General features: G+C 51.7%; 1 protein-coding gene across 1 annotated transcript in view; it reads right to left on the reverse strand.

Annotated features, from left to right (window-relative positions):
• Positions 1-17,298, reverse strand: part of GRK5 (G protein-coupled receptor kinase 5) — a 230,334-nt gene that overhangs the window by 41,994 nt on the left and 171,042 nt on the right. Inside the window, 1 exon segment of the mRNA XM_005698535.3 lies at positions 12,895-12,972. Within this exon segment, the coding sequence (XP_005698592.2) occupies positions 12,895-12,972 (78 nt within the window).

The following is a 17,298-nucleotide window of genomic DNA, read 5'->3' on the forward strand; positions in this document are numbered from 1 at the left end:
CCGGGGTGCAGAATGCTCACACCCCGGGGTGTCTCTCATTCCTTGTGTGTGAGCGGCGAGGGCACAGTGAGCCACTGTTCCATCTTCCAGGTCACCCTCCAGTCCACAGACTCCAGACAGGCTCCAGTGTGAAGCTGTGTTGCAAATATCTTGGCCCAGGAAGACATTTCTCCCATGAAGATTTCATTCCAGGCAGCTTGGGAGTGAAGGAGGGCAGGCATCTTTCAAGATCCTGGGAAACCTGACTGAAACCCCCAGGATGTCATTTCTCTGCCCAAGACCCAGGGTCAGAGACCAGTGTCTGCCCATCCAGGGCAGTGCTGAGGGCGGGGAGGTTGTCCTCAGGAAGCCTGAGGCTGGCTTCACTGTATCCAGCCACTCTCTAAAGAGGAGTTCTGGGAAGGAAATAGCACATACACACACACACACACACACACACACACACACACACACACACGCAGAGGAATGGGGTTCAGAGGCAGAGCCGGCTCCACCAGCATCAAAGGAGACTCCCATTTTCTGCCCTGGAAGGTCACAAGAAAGGAAGAGGAACTTGGACAGGCGTGCCCTGGCCTGCTGTGAGGAGCCCTGAGATGTCAGGCTGAAGACAGAGAGGGCGTGTTTTCCAGGGAAGTTAGCGGGGAGAAATAAATATGTCTATCTGAGGGATCCAACCAGTCCATCCTAAAGGAGATTAGTCCTGGGTGTTCACTGGAAGGATTGATGTTGAAGCTGAAACTCCAATACTTTGGCCACCTGATGCAAACAGCTGACTCATTTGAAAAGATCCTGATGCTGGGAAAGATTGGGGGCAGGAGGAGAAGGGGACGACAGAGGATGAGATGGTTGGAAGGCGTCACCGACTCAATGGACATGAGTTTGGGTAGACTCCAGGAGTTGGTGATGGGAGGCCTGGCATGCTGCGCTTCATGGGGTAGCAAAGAGTTGGACACAACTGAGCAACTGAACTGAGGGACAATTACACAGTCGTTGAAAATGCTGTGCAGAGAGTCTGGGACATGAGAAAATGCTAATGACACAGCATAAAGGCTGGGCATCAAGAAGGGGATCACACACAGGAGGGTCCAGCCGATCCACACAGCCCTCAGCCCACCTGCCACCCCCACCCCAACCAGCTCCTTCATGAAGCAGCTCGGAAGGTGCCTTTGGTCAACCTCTGATAAGACGACACAGTGGAAAGGAAAGCAACCAGGTTCTAGAACCAGACAGACTGGGGTAACATCTCATCATCACTCTTTCTCTGTTCTTTTTCTTTACTTGTGGTCAAATAGACATAACGGAGAGATTGCCATTTTAACCATTTATAAATAGACAATTCAGTGGCATTAACTGCAGTCATAACGTTGACTATTACCACCATCTTTTCTCAAATTTTCTTATCATCCCAAACAAAAACTCTATAGCCATTAAGCAATAACTCCCCATCCCTTCCCCTGAATCTCTGGTAAGCTTTAGTTTTGTCTCAATGAATTTGCCTACGCTGGACATTTCATGTAAGTGGAATCATACAAATGTGGCCCTTTTTGTCTGATTTCTTTCACTTGGGCTTCCCATGTGGCTCAGCTGGTAAAGAATCTGCCTGCAATGCAGGAGACCTGGGTTCGATCTCTGGGTTGGGAAGATCCCCTGAAGAAAGGAAAGGCTAGGCACTCTAGGCTATTCTGGCCTAGAGAATTCCATGGATCATATAGTCCATGGGGTCTCAAAGAGCTGGACACGACTGAGCGACTTTCACTCCTTCATTTCACTTCTCTTTCACTTAGCCTAATGTTTTCAAGATTCTTTCATGCTCTAGCAGGTATCAGGACTTCATGCCTATTTATGGCTGAATAATATTCCACTGTATGACAGACCTCATTTTGCTTATCCATTCATCCGCTGATGGACACGGCTTGTTTCTACTTTTCAACAATTGTGAATAACGCTGTTATGGATATTTGCATACAGGTATCTGTGTCGGTCCCTGTTTTTAATTCTCCCAGCTTTTACTCTTAATGAAGCCCTTTTCCCAAGGTAAAACAGGGACAATTGTGTCTACTACCCAGGACTGTCATGAAGACAGCATGCGATAAAGGTATAAAACACACAGCATACAGTAAGTGCTAAAACAATGTTACTTAGGGCTTCCCTGGTGGTCCAGTGGTTAAGACATTGCCTACCAGTGTAGAAGGTGGGGGTTCGATCCCTGGCTGGACATGCCCCATGGTCGAAAAACCAAAGCATAAAACAGAAGTAATATTGTAACAAATTCAATGAAGACTTTAAAAATAGTGTACATTAAAAAAAAAATCTGGAAAAAAAGGTTTCCAAAGAAATAAAATAATGTTACTTTGCCCCACCTCCCTCATTAATATCCACCCTTAGTAAAGGAGTGTGAGAGGGTTAGATTCAGTGACACCCTCAAGGGCTTTGCTGTGCTAAATCACTTCAGTCATATGACCCTAAGGACTGTAGCCAACCAGGTTCCTCTGTCCATGGGATACTCCAGGCAAGAATACTGGAGTGGGTTGCTATGCCCTCCTCGAGGGGGTCTTCCTGAACCAGGGATCGAACCCACAACTCTTTCATCTCCTGCACTGGTGGGCAGGCTGTTTACCACTAGCACTACCTGGGAAGCTACCTATACTTAAACAGTGGCCTTCTCAGTTTTGCACAGCATTTAGATAAGTACTGATTCAAAGAATGAGAGTTTCACGGGAATTCAGGCTCCGCTGCAGGCCAGCTAGGGTGGGAGGTGGGAAACGAAGCCAGGAAGCTTTCCTTTTTGTGCCTCTGTGCCACCCTTCTAGCATGGGCGAGTGGGAAGCCCGGTGAGGGATGTTCCAGTTTCCTCTTCCAGCTGTATGACCCTCAGGGACCTGGCTCCTCTTGGGCCTCAGTTCCCTCATCTAGGGAATGAGGAGTCTGGCTTAGCCCAGTAGTTTTCAAAAACTGGGTTCCAAAGAGTCCTAAGTGTTCTTCTAAAAGCCAGGGCCTAGGATGGAGAAGAGAGCCAAAGGCCTGCTCAACCACAGCAGATCCATGCATCTTTGCATCAGGAAACCTACAGCTGAAACTGCGGCCAGGCCCTGGACTGGGGGGCCTCTGAGATCCCCGGGAGCTGGAGCATACTCTAGGCGGTGTTGTCTCTTTCCGTTTGGGGTGAACTGACAGAATGGTCCCTGAGAGTGGGCTATAAGGGTCTTCTCCCAGCACACCAGGACTCCTGGAGGCCCAGACCTTCATTCTGAGCATGGCTCAGTAGTAGGGGCCCTCCGTAGGGAGCAATGTAGTGCTGGGGGCTGCAGAAACTTGTAATGACCCAGGAGCCCTGATGCTCTTCAAAACAGTGCCCTAGCTCCCTGCTAATAGTTCTTCAATCAAGAGGAAGTGTGAGTGGAACCCAAGGAAAGGAGCCAGGTTGGGTTCTTAGGAGAGCAGGATAGGGAAGGGTCAAGAGCACAGACTCTGAAGTCTTGGCTTCCTTCAAGCCAGCTGTGTGACCTTGAGCGAACTACTTAATCTCTCTGTGTCTTCATCTCCTCATCTTTAAAATGGAGGATTAAGTGAGTTATTTAAAGCTCTAAGAACAGTGTTTGGCTCACAGTAAGAGCCGTTCCCAGGAAGTTCCTTTCTCAAGTTTTCTTCTCAATCTTCTACTCTTGAGGCTTTCTTCAGTGCTGAGGTAGGAAGTGGGAAAACCCAGGGTGCAGCTGGCCACCTAGTCAGGCCTGCCCAGGAGGGGTTCAAGCAGAGGTGAATCCTGAGCTGACCAGATTCACTCACAACAGAATGGAGACGCCGATCTGGGTGCTTGAGAAGCAGACAAGAGTCAAGTGATCTTAGCAGAGACGAAAAGCTGGCTCCAAGGCCGGGCTCAGAGCTCAAACCCCAAGGAAGACATGGCAGGCGCTAGGAAGGGAGGCTTTAGCCAAACCTGCCCATATTCCGTGGCCTTGGTTGCCCCAGAGACCAAGCTTTGGTTAGATGGTTAGGCCAATTCTGAGCCAGCTCCTCGAGGCCCCAGACCCCAGGAAGGGAGATTCAAGAGTGACCCCCACTCCTAGTCCAGGGCCCTTTGCTTTAGGTTATGCTATCTCTTGCAACACCAAGCCAGCATTTATCAAATGCATCACAGTTAGGAGGCAGACAGCCCAGCATTTTCTAAAGGTGATGAAGTGATCTTAGCCTGGAGGTGCAAGGACACAATTAAATAACGTTGAATCACTCAATGGAAAAAGTATTCCCCTTTCAGTTTTCCTTCAAGTTTTCCATCATCAAGAAGAAAGTCTCAGTATGATGATACTTGCTATCTTGCTAACTTGTCTCTAATACTCGCTACTTTCCCTTCAAAACAAAGAGAAAGGAGGCTCAGAGCCTTAGATGAGCAAAACAGCATCCATCTAGGATGTAATGTCAAATTTTCCTGTTATCTTTATGTACAACAAATCAATACTGGCTTTCCAGGCAATTCCAGATACCAAGTTTCCTTTTGAAACATTTAAGTTAAAAGATGAGTTGATTTAAAGACAAAGGAGCCCACTTGAGCGCCACTGCTATCATCCCCATACTCAGATGGGGAAACTGGGGCTCCAAGGATGCCCAGCTGGAAAGTGGCAGCATGGGGTTCCATGTGCCCCTGAGGACAAAGGTTGAAGCCTCTGACGGCCCCAGAGGCCGAGGAGCTGTCCCCTACCAGGAAGCCAGCCTGCTTGCACTAGCTGGGATCCCATGCCGCTGCCTGGATGGGGTAGGAGGAGGCGCCAGTGAAGTGAGGCTGTGAGCAGGGGGGCCAGAGAAAGAGGAACTTAGAGTGATTATTATTTCCTTTCATTCAAGCTCCTTACCTTATAAAAGGTGGATGTTTTCCGGAGAGCCAAACAAGCACTAGGAATACATTTCTTTTGTGCGGCAACTCAGGCTGATGGGTAATTTCCCCCGTAACAAGAACAAACTGCCCTGCTTAGCCTATCATTGTTCACAGAGACAAAGAGGCCTGCATCTGTGGGCCTTGCCAGCGGACCTCCCGCGAGAAATGCCCTCTAAGCACCGCCTGCTCCGGGGCTTTCCCAGCATCCCACAGAGGATGCCAAGCTGGTTCGCGTCAGAAGCCTGTCCCAGCCCACCTGCCCACTTCATTTGTCGGAAGAAGCCCACGCAGGGTCCTTTCCACAGGACCCTCTGCCAGGTCTGAGTTTCCCTTGGAATCCATGGATACTTTCTAGCAAAACCACACTGAAACTGAGTGCCACCTGCCTGGCCTTAGTGACCGGGGTGGAGCCCTGGCACAGTTGCTCATGGGCCTAATTAAAATGAACTAGAGCAAATGTTCTACAGGCAGCGTTGCCGAAGCAGGATCCTAAGGAGTTCTTTCTAAGCCCCGCCTCTGCTGTTCTAAACCAACCTCTCTCAAACCTCAGGGGCCTGGTCTGTACAGTGGTTACGCTAATACCCATCTCGGGGAGTTGCTAGAAAGATCCAAGAGCAGGTGATTGCACTGCTGTACCCAGAGAGCCTAAAGAATAGCGTCATGTTGACCCAGAGCAGGGCTGGAGTGCAGATGAAGGACCAGACCTGGTCCTGTTCTTCATAACAGGCAATGGGCTCTGAGAGATTTATGGGCCTAATGTTTCTCCATATACACCCTAATCCTCGAAAAACTGAGGCCTGGGCTTCCCAGGTAGCTCGGCGGTAAAGAATCCACCTGCCAATGTAGGAGACACGGGTTCAGTCCCTAATCTGGGAGGACAGCACATCCTGCAGAGCAACCAAACCTATGCGCCACAACTTTTGAGCCTGTGCTCTGGAGCCTGGGAGCTGAAACTATTGAGCTGCGACTACTGAAGCATCTGAACTACTGAAGCCTGCGCTCCCTAAAGCCTGCGCTCTATAAGAGAAGTCACCGCAATAAGAAGCCCGCACACCGTAACTAGAGAAAAAGTCTGCACAGCAACAATAACAGCACAGCCAAAAATGAATAAAATCATTAGAAGAAAACAGGCCTTTTTTACAAGGACAGATAAGACAACATGAAAACAAGTCATTTAAAAGCAAGTAAGAAAAATGAATCTGAATGTCATCAAATGAAAAATCTTCATGTTTCAAAGGCCACCAGCAAGAAAGTAAAAAGACAACCCATAGAATGAGAGAAAATATTTGCAAATCATCTGATAAAGGACTTGTACCTAAAACATAAAAAGAACTCTTAGGATTCAACATTAATAAGATGAACAACCCAATTTAAAAATGGGCAAAGGATTTGAATAGACTTGTCTCCAAAGATGATATAGGAACGGCCAATAAGCACATGAAAAGGTGCTCATTAGTCAGGCTGCTGCTGCTGCTGCTGCTGCTGCTAAGTCGCTTCAGTCGTGTCCGACTCTGTGCGACCCCATAGACAGCAGTCCACCAGGCTCTGCCGTCCCTGGGATTCTCCAGGCAACAGCACTGGAGTGGGTTGCCATCGCCTTCTCCATCATTAGTCATGAGGAAAATGCAAATCTAACCACAATTAGATACCACTTCACACCCACTAGAATTATTACAAAAACAAAGCAAAACAGAAAATACCAAGTGCTGGAGAGGATGTGGAGAGATGGGCACCTTCATAACCTGCTGGTGGGAATGTCTGCTGGTGCAGTCACTTTGAAAACAGCCTAGTCATTCCTCAACTCATGAAATATCAAGTTACCATGTGACCCAGCAATTCCACTCCTAAGTACATACCTAAGAGAAATGACAATACACGTTCATGCAAAAACTTGTGCATGGAAGGTCATAGCGGCATGATTCATAATAGCCCCGAAGTAGAAATGTCCCAAGTGTCTGTCAATTGATGAGGGGATAAATAAAATGGGGCATATCCATAATGGAATATTATCTATCCAGCCATACAAAGACTTGAGAAATACTGATATCCACTACAACATGGATGAAACCTTGAAAGAAGTCAGACACAAAAGTCCATATATTACACGGACTTAATTATATGAAATGTCCAGGACAGGCAAATCCACAGAGACAGGAAGTAGATTAGCGGTGGCCTGGAGTGGGCAGAAAGGGAAATAGGGGGTTTCTGCTAATGGGAATGGAGTTTTTGTTGGGAGATAAATGTCCTGAAATCAGATAGTAGTGATAGTTGTACAATTGTGCAAAAATTTTAAAAAGCACTGACCTGTGTATTTAAAAGGGTGAATTTTGTGATGTGTGAATTATATCTCCATATATTTTATTTTCTGTTTTTAATTTATTTTTAATTTTTGGCCATGCCACACAGCATGTGGAATCTAATTCCCCAACCAGGGATTGAACCCTCAACCCCTGCATTGGAAGCATGGGGTCTTAAACTGCTGGACCGGCAGGGAAGTCTCCATAAACTAGCATGTTTTAAATGCTGTCTATAGTGATGAATGCTGTGTAATACTCTTTTCAGGATCACTTACTATTACTTATTATTATAATTAGGAGTATTTCCTGGTCTACCCCCAGCTCAGAGCAACCCTGCCCCCTTAACATCTGCTACAGGTATCACCTCTGATCTGTAGGTGCCTGAAAGGTGTGCTGCCTGGATCTCTGCAGAGCCCAATGCACGTCTGATTCGACCAGCTCTGGGCAGCTCCTCCGGGCTGACAAGCCTAAGAATATCTATGGACCACGCCATGCTCATGACTGCCTCACCAGCACTAGAAATAAGCCTGCCAATAGACGTTTTCAGCTTAGGGGTTGGGGAGAGACAGTAAAGTGTCACACGGGGACCAAGGCATTTAAAGCTCATGTGCTTCCCTCATTTGTCCCTTCCCTTTTGGTGATGGACACACAAAAGCAGCCAGGCCCCCTAGTCTTTACCCAGAAGAGACCCAGTCAGAGTGTGCATGAAATAGAAGTTTTTGGTGTGTGAAGCCCCTGAGATTTGGGGTTTGTTTGTTGTGGCGACTAGCATTAATCATCCTGACTAAGGCACTGCATTTGAAGGAATCCAGCCTCTCTGGCCAGCCCTCTGAGGCTGGGGGCCCTCTGGACCCCTTCTTGGCCTCTCACAGCTCCACAGCTGGAATTCATGTCTAAATGATTTCATCATTCAATGGCCTGATTTTGAAAAACACAGACCAGGACGGGGAAAGTCAGAGGAGAGGCACCACCGAGGGAGGGTCTTGTGCGTGCAGCTCCTGGGCTCTGTCCTGGCTGGTATTTATGACCCTCAGGGATACCCGGTCCACTTGACAGAGGAGCAGCCTGAGGTTCCAGGAGGCTAAGGAACTTTCCCAAGGCCGCTCAGCTAAAAGAGACCATGCCTAGCTTCCAACGCAGGTCTACCTGGTTCTAAAACTTGCCTCCACATAAGCACTCTGCTGCCTTTGAGTCAGATCTCAATAGCGTTCGGCCCATACCAAAGCCCACCCCAGGGTGGTGTCCTCTAACTGCCCCCAGAGCAAAGCTGGCCACGTGTGGGCAACTGACACAGGATTCTGGGCAGCATCCAGTGAGTGGACTTAGTCCCTGGGATGGACGCCTTCAAGTCAGGGTTTGGAGAGAGAGAGATTTCAGCTCTGGGATTGAGTTTTGACTTTGAGCAGGGATGTGCCAGCCAGACCCCCAGCAAATACCCCCTGTCAGACTCTGGGGGACACGAGCCAACTCAGTGTCAGCTTCCCAGAAAGAGATCTGAGTGGGCAGAGGGGAGAGGCTCATGGGGGGAAGCTTCCTGGGCCTCCTCCTGTCTCATTCAAACCAACTCACAATGAATGACAGCCATGTGTCCAGCGCTGTGGGGAGTTGGTGGGGGGAGGTAGAGGGGACGCACAGAACAGATGCCATCATCTCTGTGCAGAGAGCTAATACCCCGGCCACCATCCTGAGCACCCTGGCCTTCCTGGGGCCACCCGCACCCACTCAGTGACTAAAGGTGGAAAGCACGGACTCTTCTGCTGACTTCCCACACCTGTCATCCCCTGAGAGCTCCTTCTGCCTGACATTTCCCAAGGCCCTGGTGTCTCTTGATTTCCATAGCTATGGCAGCAGCTCCCAGGATGGCCTCCTGCCTTCAGTCCTCCTCCTCCCCTTCCTCCGCTACACGAGGGGCAGAGAGACCAACCTGGGCTGCGCATGGCCTTCAGAGCCCTTGGGGCTCCCCACTGCCCTTAGTTCAGTTCGGTCACTCTGTCGTGTCCGACTCTTTGCGACCCCATGAATCGCAGCACGCCAGGCCTCCCTGTCCATCACCAACCCCCGGAGTTCACTCAGATTCACATTCATCGAGTCAGTGATGCCATCCAGCCATCTCATCCTCTGTCGTCCCCTTCTCCTCCTGCCCCCAATCCCTCCCAGCATCAAAGACTTTTCCAATGAGTCATGCCCCACCATGGTTTTCCAGGCCCTGCCTCCCAGAAGGTCCCTGTCCCCCTACTAGAAATAAGCCTGTCAGTAGACATTTTCAGCTTAGGGGTTGGGGAGAGACACTTCTGTAACACTGACCTCCCTGCCAACACACATCCATTCCCCTCTACGCACGAAATCCTCTCACCCTCAACGCTACTGACATTTCAGGCCCAGATAATTCTTAGGTGGGGGGGCCATCCTGTGCATTGCAGGACGTTCAGCTGCATTTCTGAACCATGTGTATCAGATGCTAGGAGCACATTCCCCATTTGTGTCAATCAAAAAGATCTCCAGGCTCTGCCAGCCGCCACCCGCCCCCCCAGGTGAGAGCCCCTGATCCGGACCTTTGCACAGGAAAGGCCCCTCTCCTTTCTTTCCATTTGTACCTGGCTTCCTCATCAGCACGTGAGCCTTTGGTTCAGCTGCATCAACTTTCAGAAGCCTTCCTGGCTCGCCTGGGCTGGCCCAGGACAGCGTCCCCCCGGCCCTCCTCACTTCCCTGTGCGCTGTCCACCGCTGCTCTTGTCAGACCGCATTCGGCCCATCTGGTGATGCGCTGTCACCCCCTCTGTAAGGGGGGGCTCCCCAGAACCCAACCTCTGGGGCTGTGGAAGCATCAACCCCAGGGACCTGCAGAAGCACAAACGAGCAGCAGGTAGGAGCGACGGCTTCTGACCAGAGGCAGAGGAGGCTCTGTGCAATGGAGCAGACACAGAAGGAGAAAGATAAGAGTTGGGGGAGCGCCTTCCAGGTTGGAGGCCTTGCCGGGGACAGTTTGGACAAAGGTGACCAGGTAGGCATATCAAGATGAGACTGGGAGGTGGCAGCTGGAGCTCCCAGCCTGGGGGCTCTGGGAGTGAAAGCTGGAAGCCAGGTCGTGAAAACCCCTGGAGGCATTCTGCAGCCCCAAATGTATTCAGCAGGATGTGAAATTAGGGCGAGAGTGGAGTCGGGGAAATGCTTTGTTATCAGTTGAGCTGGTTTCTTTACCTTAGGACTTCTCAAGAGCCTTTAATGTGCTCACACACCGGGTAAATCTTTACAAGGGAGAGATGCGGCGAAAAGTCATATCCACAAGTAACTGACCACAGAGGTGTTTTTTTCACAGTTCAGTTCAGTCGCTCAGTCGTGTCTGACTCTTTGCAACCCCATGGACTGCAGCATGCCAGGCCTCGCTACTCAAACTCATGTCCATCGAGTCGGTGATAGTCGGGTGTTTTCCACAGATCCTCTCAAATGATCAGCGTCCGTTGTTTAGTTGCTGAGTCATGTCCAACCCTCGACCCCATGGACTGTAGCCGGCCAGGCTCCTTGGCCCATGGGATTCTCCAGATGAGAATCCTGCAGTGGGTTGCCATGCCCTCCCCCAGGGCATCTTCCCAACCCAGGGATCAGCCGCGTGTCTCCTGCACTGGCAGCAGGATTCTTTACTGCTGAGCCACCAGGAAAGCCACGTCTACCCTTTGGAAAATGATGCTTGGAGCCAAGACACAAGTTGCACCTTGAGGAGGAGAGCGAGGTAAAGACTATCTGGGTTTGGGGACAAGGGTCCTTCCTGGGGGTCTTTCGGAGGCCTCAGAGCTGGGGCTTCAGCCACATGGCTCCTCTCCCAGCTGCCGGGGCATCTGCAGCCCCGAGAAGGAACAGAGGCTCCTGCTAGAGTGACTGCAGGAAGGACCTGGCCAGCAGCGCAAAATTTGTTATAGGAAAACAGTCAACCCCCAGACCACTTGGACCACCTCCCCCAGGCCCCTGGGCCATAACATATGGTGTGGTTTAAATTTCCAAAATTGAGGAGTACTTAAGGAAAAAATGTTGGCAAGCTCTGAGCACTTGTAAAACCTTCTGAGCTGAGGGGGAGGCTGGGCCCCATCCCTCCAGGAGACACAGGCAGCGCGCAGCAGGGGCAGCGAGGTCCGGGGGGCCCAGACCGGGGTCCAAGAGCAGAGGCTTCTGGTCAAGGCTGGCCAGTGGGGAGAGAGGGAAGTGACCCCCTGCAGCAGCCCTAGGATGGGCTGAAGGAGCCAGCAAGGCTGGCCAAGGAACCACCTCATCCTCAGCACAGATCCCAGCCAGACCAGCAGATGTGGGGGTAGGGTAGGGGGCGGTCACTGGGGGTGGGGTGGAGTGCAGACACTCTCTGTACTGCTGTCTAAGCGTCTGGATGCAGTTTGTGTAGTGAGCTGGGTCCCCAGGTCTGTCCCTGCAGATGGAGCAGGCAGTTGGGTGTGCCCAGGGCCACGCCTTGCGCAGAGCGAGCCAGCCCTGTCCAGCGTCTGAAAGAGCTGATGAACATGAATCCTCTTGCTTCTGAAAAGTGCAAAAGGCCTTGGGGTGGCCTGCCATTCCATTAAGAGGCATGTAGGATTACGATGTAAGCAGAGAAACAGCGGAGGGAAGTAACAGGGGTGCTGGCTCAGCAGAAGCAGGAGGAAGTGCCACAGGGGACAACCTCGGGGTGGGGCTGGGCCAGTGGCCGGCAGGCCAGCACAGCTGCTCCAGGCAAGGGCTCAGTGCAGCCCGAGGGGCCCGTATCACATGCGTGGGCCCTTGGGACCTCCCTAACATCACCGGGGGCAGCGAGGCTTGAGGTGGGACCAGAACTGCCAAGGACCCCTGGGACCCCTGCTGAGAACAACGAGGTGGAGCTTACCTTCTCCTCTAGGGATTTCCATGCCATGTGGATAAAATGTATAAAACTGTGCAGAAACTGTCCATAAGTGCAGGGAGGGGAGGAGGCCGGGTTGTAAACTCGGAAGGAGCTACTGTGGGTTTAACCCCCTTGTGAATGCCTTCACCAGCAGATGCAGGGGAGGGCAGGGGTTCAGCGGCTCACTGTCACAGGAGGAGCTGTTGTGTGACCTGGATTCCTTCTGTTCACAGTCCTACCTCTGTCTCCTGACCGGAAGTCAAAACCTGAGTGGCTGCGGCAGCCCTGATTCACCGCCTCCAGCATCAGGGCCACCATGAGTGCACACAGGCCATGGGGGTGGTCCCACGCCCCAGGGGAGGTCAGGGTGGCCCCTCGCCCTTCAGCATACCCCAGAGCACTTCGGAATACTCAGCACTCTGCTCTGTGTTCAGCCAATGTTACCTCTGCCCACTCAGCTTCAGCCAGGCCCTCCTCCTAAGCACTCCTGGGCCCTTCCTGTCACACCAACCTCTCAGACCCACACCTGCCAAGCCCTTTCTTCTGGGTACTCTGACCCTTGCCTCGGTTGAGCCTTCACCTGTCCCGCCACAAACACCTGGGCATGGGCAGAGGGCAGCAAGAGTGCCCCTGGAGGGGACTGGGCCCCCAAGAACCAAGCCTCCCCATTGCAGGCCTGCTCTGGCCTGGACCACCTGCCTTGGCCCTGCCAGGCTTGGGTACTTCTGAAGAGGATAAAAATTCTGAATCTGGAGACCAATGGCACCCCTGGCTGGGTGCTCCCCACTGGCCTGGCACAGACCTGGGGGCCCATATTCCTGGATAAGGCTTCCCACTGCTCCTGCTGTGGGGTTTGGGCAGCCTCTTACCTTTGGGGTGAGGTACTTGGTCATAATTTCCTTCCCTTTTTCTCCCAGTTTTTCATCTGGAGTAACTTCATATTCTGCCTAAAACAAGAAGGAAAAGAACAATAATAGATTTGCTCATGAGCTTCTTACAATTGTAGAACCTTAGAGGCCCCTGGAGAAGACACCCTGGAGGTCATATGACCAAACTCCTTCTTCGGCAGGATGGGGAGTGAGGCCCAGAGAAGGGAGGGGCCCTGGTGTCCAGTCCAGCTGGCTCTGCTCCACTGTGGACACGTGCTCAGAACAGCGGCCGCACACTAGGGTCATTGGGGAGCCAACGTTGGTGCTTGGACCCTGCCCCACACCCACAGAGTCAGACCCTTTGGTGATAGGGTCAGGCATCCAGGCAGCTGGTGGGGAGAACCACAAGCTTAGGAAAATCAAAGGAAGCTGCTGGAAGTTAATTAGAGCCAGCAAACTGGAAGGCCCTCAAGAGGCTGCCTGAGGTCACTCAGACCTTACATGCTGCATGACCTTGGACAGTTTCTTCAGCCTCCATACAATGCAGATGGAAAAAGCGCCTACGTTTAGGGCGACTGTGCAGAGAGAACAAGACAAAGCCAGGCACATAATAAATACTCAATTAACGGCTGCTGTATTTACCACTCTTGCAATTACTGCACTTTGTGAGAGAAGACAATAATATGCATGGCATAACTTTGACAGCTTTTCAGTTTACAAAGGGAACACATAGAGATTCCTCATATGTGCTTATATGAGCCTTATTTGAGCCCAGGTAGTGATATGGTGGTAAAGAACCTGCCTGCTGATGCAGGAGACATGGGTTTGGTCCCTGGGTCAGGAAGATCCCCTGGAGAAGGGAATGACAATCCACACCAGTATTCTTGTCTGGAGAATTCCATGGACAGAGTAGCCTGGTGGGCTATATAGTCCATAGGGTCACAAAGAGTTAGACACGACTAAGCAACTGTAGCTGTGAAATTAAAAGACGCTTACTCCTGGGAAGGCAAGTTATGACCAACCTAGATAGCATATTCAAAAGCAGAGACATTACTTTGCCGACTAAGGTCCACCTAGTCAAGTCTATGGTTTTTCCAGTGCTCATGTATGGATGTGAGAGTTGGACTGTGAAGAAAGCTGAGCGCCGAAGATTTGATGCTTTTGAACTGTGGTGTTGGAGAAGACTCTTGAGAGTCCCTTGGACTGCAAGGATACCCAACCAGTCCATTCTGAAGGAGATCAGCCCTGGGGTTTCTTTGGAAGGAATGATGCTGAAGATGAAACTCCAGTACTTTGGCCACCTCATGCGAAGAGTTGACTCATTGGAAAAGACTCTGATGCTGGGAGCGATTGGGGGCAGGAGGAAAAGGGGACGACAGAGGATGAGATGGCTGGATGTCATCACTGACTCCATGGACGTGAGTCTGAGTGAACTCCGGGAGTTGGTGATGGACAGGGAGGCCTGGTGTGCTGCGATTCATGGGGTTGCAAGGAGTCGGACACGACTGAGCAACTGAACTGAACTGAACTGAAGCGACAGAGCACAGTGACACAGAAGGCAGGGCTGCAATCACACCCCTTCATTCACATACAAAGAGCAGGGGGTTTAGCAGAGTTGCCCAGGGTCAATGGTGGGGAAGCAGCAGGGCTGGGACATGGACCTCCAAGCCTGGACACCTTTTACAAAAACACCAAGGAAGTTAGTACCCGGATCGCTGACCATGCCAGTGGGACTCGGGCTCTATAGAAAGAAGTGAGGCTTCAAAAGATGGACCATTTTATTTTCCCTGATCCCAAGTGAGGCTCCTTCACAGGCACTTGACCCACTTGCCAAGAGGATAAAAGGCTGCCTCGACTTAATGAAAAGCCTGGTGAGCTTGCCTTTCTCATTTCAACAGGGGAACTAATTGCAGATTGTTTATAACTAGTTCAAAATCTGCCACCCAAGGATTTGTCAGCCTCCATCCAAAAGTGCAGCTATTTCCAAAGAGACAGGAAGCGACATCGGCACAGAGGGTCTGAAACTCCTTTTCCGGCCACCTCACTGTGGAGTTAGATCCCAATACTCACCCCCAGCTACACCCCCACCCCCTGCTGGTTCAAAGCAGACTCTCAACTCAGTGTCTAGAGTCCGGTTTCTCACCAGTCCAGCCAGGAAGACCCTCCTGGGCTGGAGCTGCACCTCTCCGGGGCAGAGGGTTCTAGAACACAACTGCCCACCTATCTTCCAGGGGAGCAGAGAGACGCTCCCAGTGTCCAGCTGCCCTGGGAACCCTGCCTGGTGGTCTGGCTCTGTGGGAATTTACCCAGACTGCTTTGCAGGGCCCAGGCCACAGGCAAATGGCCGCCTACCTTTTGGGGGGTAACTCAATCCCACGCAGAACCCTGGATTTGCACCGTCCCAAAATACCTCTGCGAAGGCGGCTCTATTTAACCAAACGGAGGCCTGAGGCTCACTAATCAGCCTCAATAGCCAGCTGAAAATATTATTGCTCTGGGTACTAAAACCCACGTTAAAAAAAATAACAACACTTTCAGGTCAGCTGCCTCCCAGCAGAGGCCCGGCCGGGCAGCTGGGCGCCAGGGTTCCACAGGGAGGCAGCCGGGAGCACGCCGGGACAGGCCTCCCCAGCCTGGGATCAAAAGGCCTTTCTTTGAGAGTCCATGTCAGGTCACCACCACCTGAAGAGCATTTGTGTTGGGAGGCAGAAAACCAACAGAAGGCTTCCAACTGGGCTTTCTGCACCGATTAAGTCACCTGGAGTGACAGGCCATGTCTCTACCGTGACCTCCGAGAGGGGCTCCTGAGGGACCCGTCCTGAGAGGCCACCTACGGAGAAAAACACCCCGGTCGGGCAGCACTCAGGGCGATCACACGGGCCGGAGGCGGGGACCACCAGGAATCCGCTCCCGCAGGAGCACCCTTGCCCAGGTGGTGGGCAAAAGCTGCCGAAATCAGCTGCAGCCTGAAAACAGAAGCAGCAAATAAGAACTTGGGTTGGCCCGTGCTCTGTGACGACCTCAGAGAGGTGGGATGGGGTGGGACGCGGGAGGGCGGTTCCAGAGGGAGACGACACACGTATGCCTATGGCTGATGTGTGCTAAGCTACGGCAGAAACCAACACAACATTGTAAGGCAATTACTCTCCAATTAAAAATAAATGCATTAAAAGAAGTTGGGTTGGGCCAACAGCCTAGAATTTTACAACTGGAAATGGCAGACAGTGACTTCAGTGAACAGAGAGGTAAACGACATACCAGGAGGACCTGTGACGTCCATCCGTAAGAGTTCCCTCCAACGAGAGGGCGGATGGGCTTGTCCCCACCCCACCCCCCCAAAAGGGGACACACACTGTCCTCCCTGCTGTGTTGCCCACTTGAAACCTTCTCCTGCCCTGGGCTCAGCCCTAACGGCCAGAGTGCTGAAGAGCTCCTTGCCAATCCACTCGGAGTACACTTCTCTTCCCCAGATACATCCATGGTGCCAACCGAGGGAGGCATTTAATGAGCCTTCTCTCCGCACGGTGATTTATGCCAAACACAGGAATGGGCTTTGGGGAGGAGATGCTGTAACACAAAGCGCAAAATACGACATTGAGTTCAAGGCGAAAAGAATTATTTATATATCTGTGCCTGCCAAAAGGGTATAAACATCTGTGTACATCCTAGTTTATAAAGCCAATATTTCATTCTCTTGGCGGGCTCTAATTGCATCATCCATCTCAGGAAATGCTAATGAAAATATGTCCTCTATTAAACACATTTCTCTCAGATGAGGTTTTAAAAAAACATGAAGATTGCAAACCGGTACAAGGGGCCCTTCCACGTTCTCACAGAAGCCGGCGCTGGTTTTTACAGAGAGGAGTCTGAGCAGAATTCCTCTCGGCGAGATGTCATCCCCCTCCTCTCGGGAGCCCTTCTCCTGCCCTGGCAGGAAGATGAAGTCAGAGAGGCTTTGAGGTCTCGCCACCTCCGGCTTCTGTAATTACCGATGTGGTCAGCTTTTCCAGAGTCTTCGCGGCAGGGACAAGTGACGCGCCCAGCTGGCAAGGCTGCTCCCCATGGCCCTCTCTGGAGAAACACCCGGCTCCTCCCACACCGGCCTTGGCATCTTGCCGGGGCCAACCCTGGGGGCCAGGGGTTTCCGTCTGCCCCTCTGGAATCACTGCCCACCCTGCTTCGGGACAGAGGAGAGTGAGGATGGGGAGCTCCCTGCTAGTTCCCTCCCTGCCGGGCGCCCAGGCTCCTGCAGCTGCCTTCTCCCACTCCTTCCCGTATGGGCCCCTGTCCCTGCAGAGCTGGAGGCGGCGAAGGCTCGGACGCATCTGCATATGTAGGCCAGGACTCCGACAACCGCTGTTCATTAAACCCTACTTCATTCACACGTGAGCAAGCCATCCATCT

The sequence above is a fragment of the Capra hircus genome, chromosome 26, assembly GCF_001704415.2.
Source record: "Capra hircus breed San Clemente chromosome 26, ASM170441v1, whole genome shotgun sequence".
NCBI lineage: Eukaryota > Metazoa > Chordata > Mammalia > Artiodactyla > Bovidae > Capra > Capra hircus.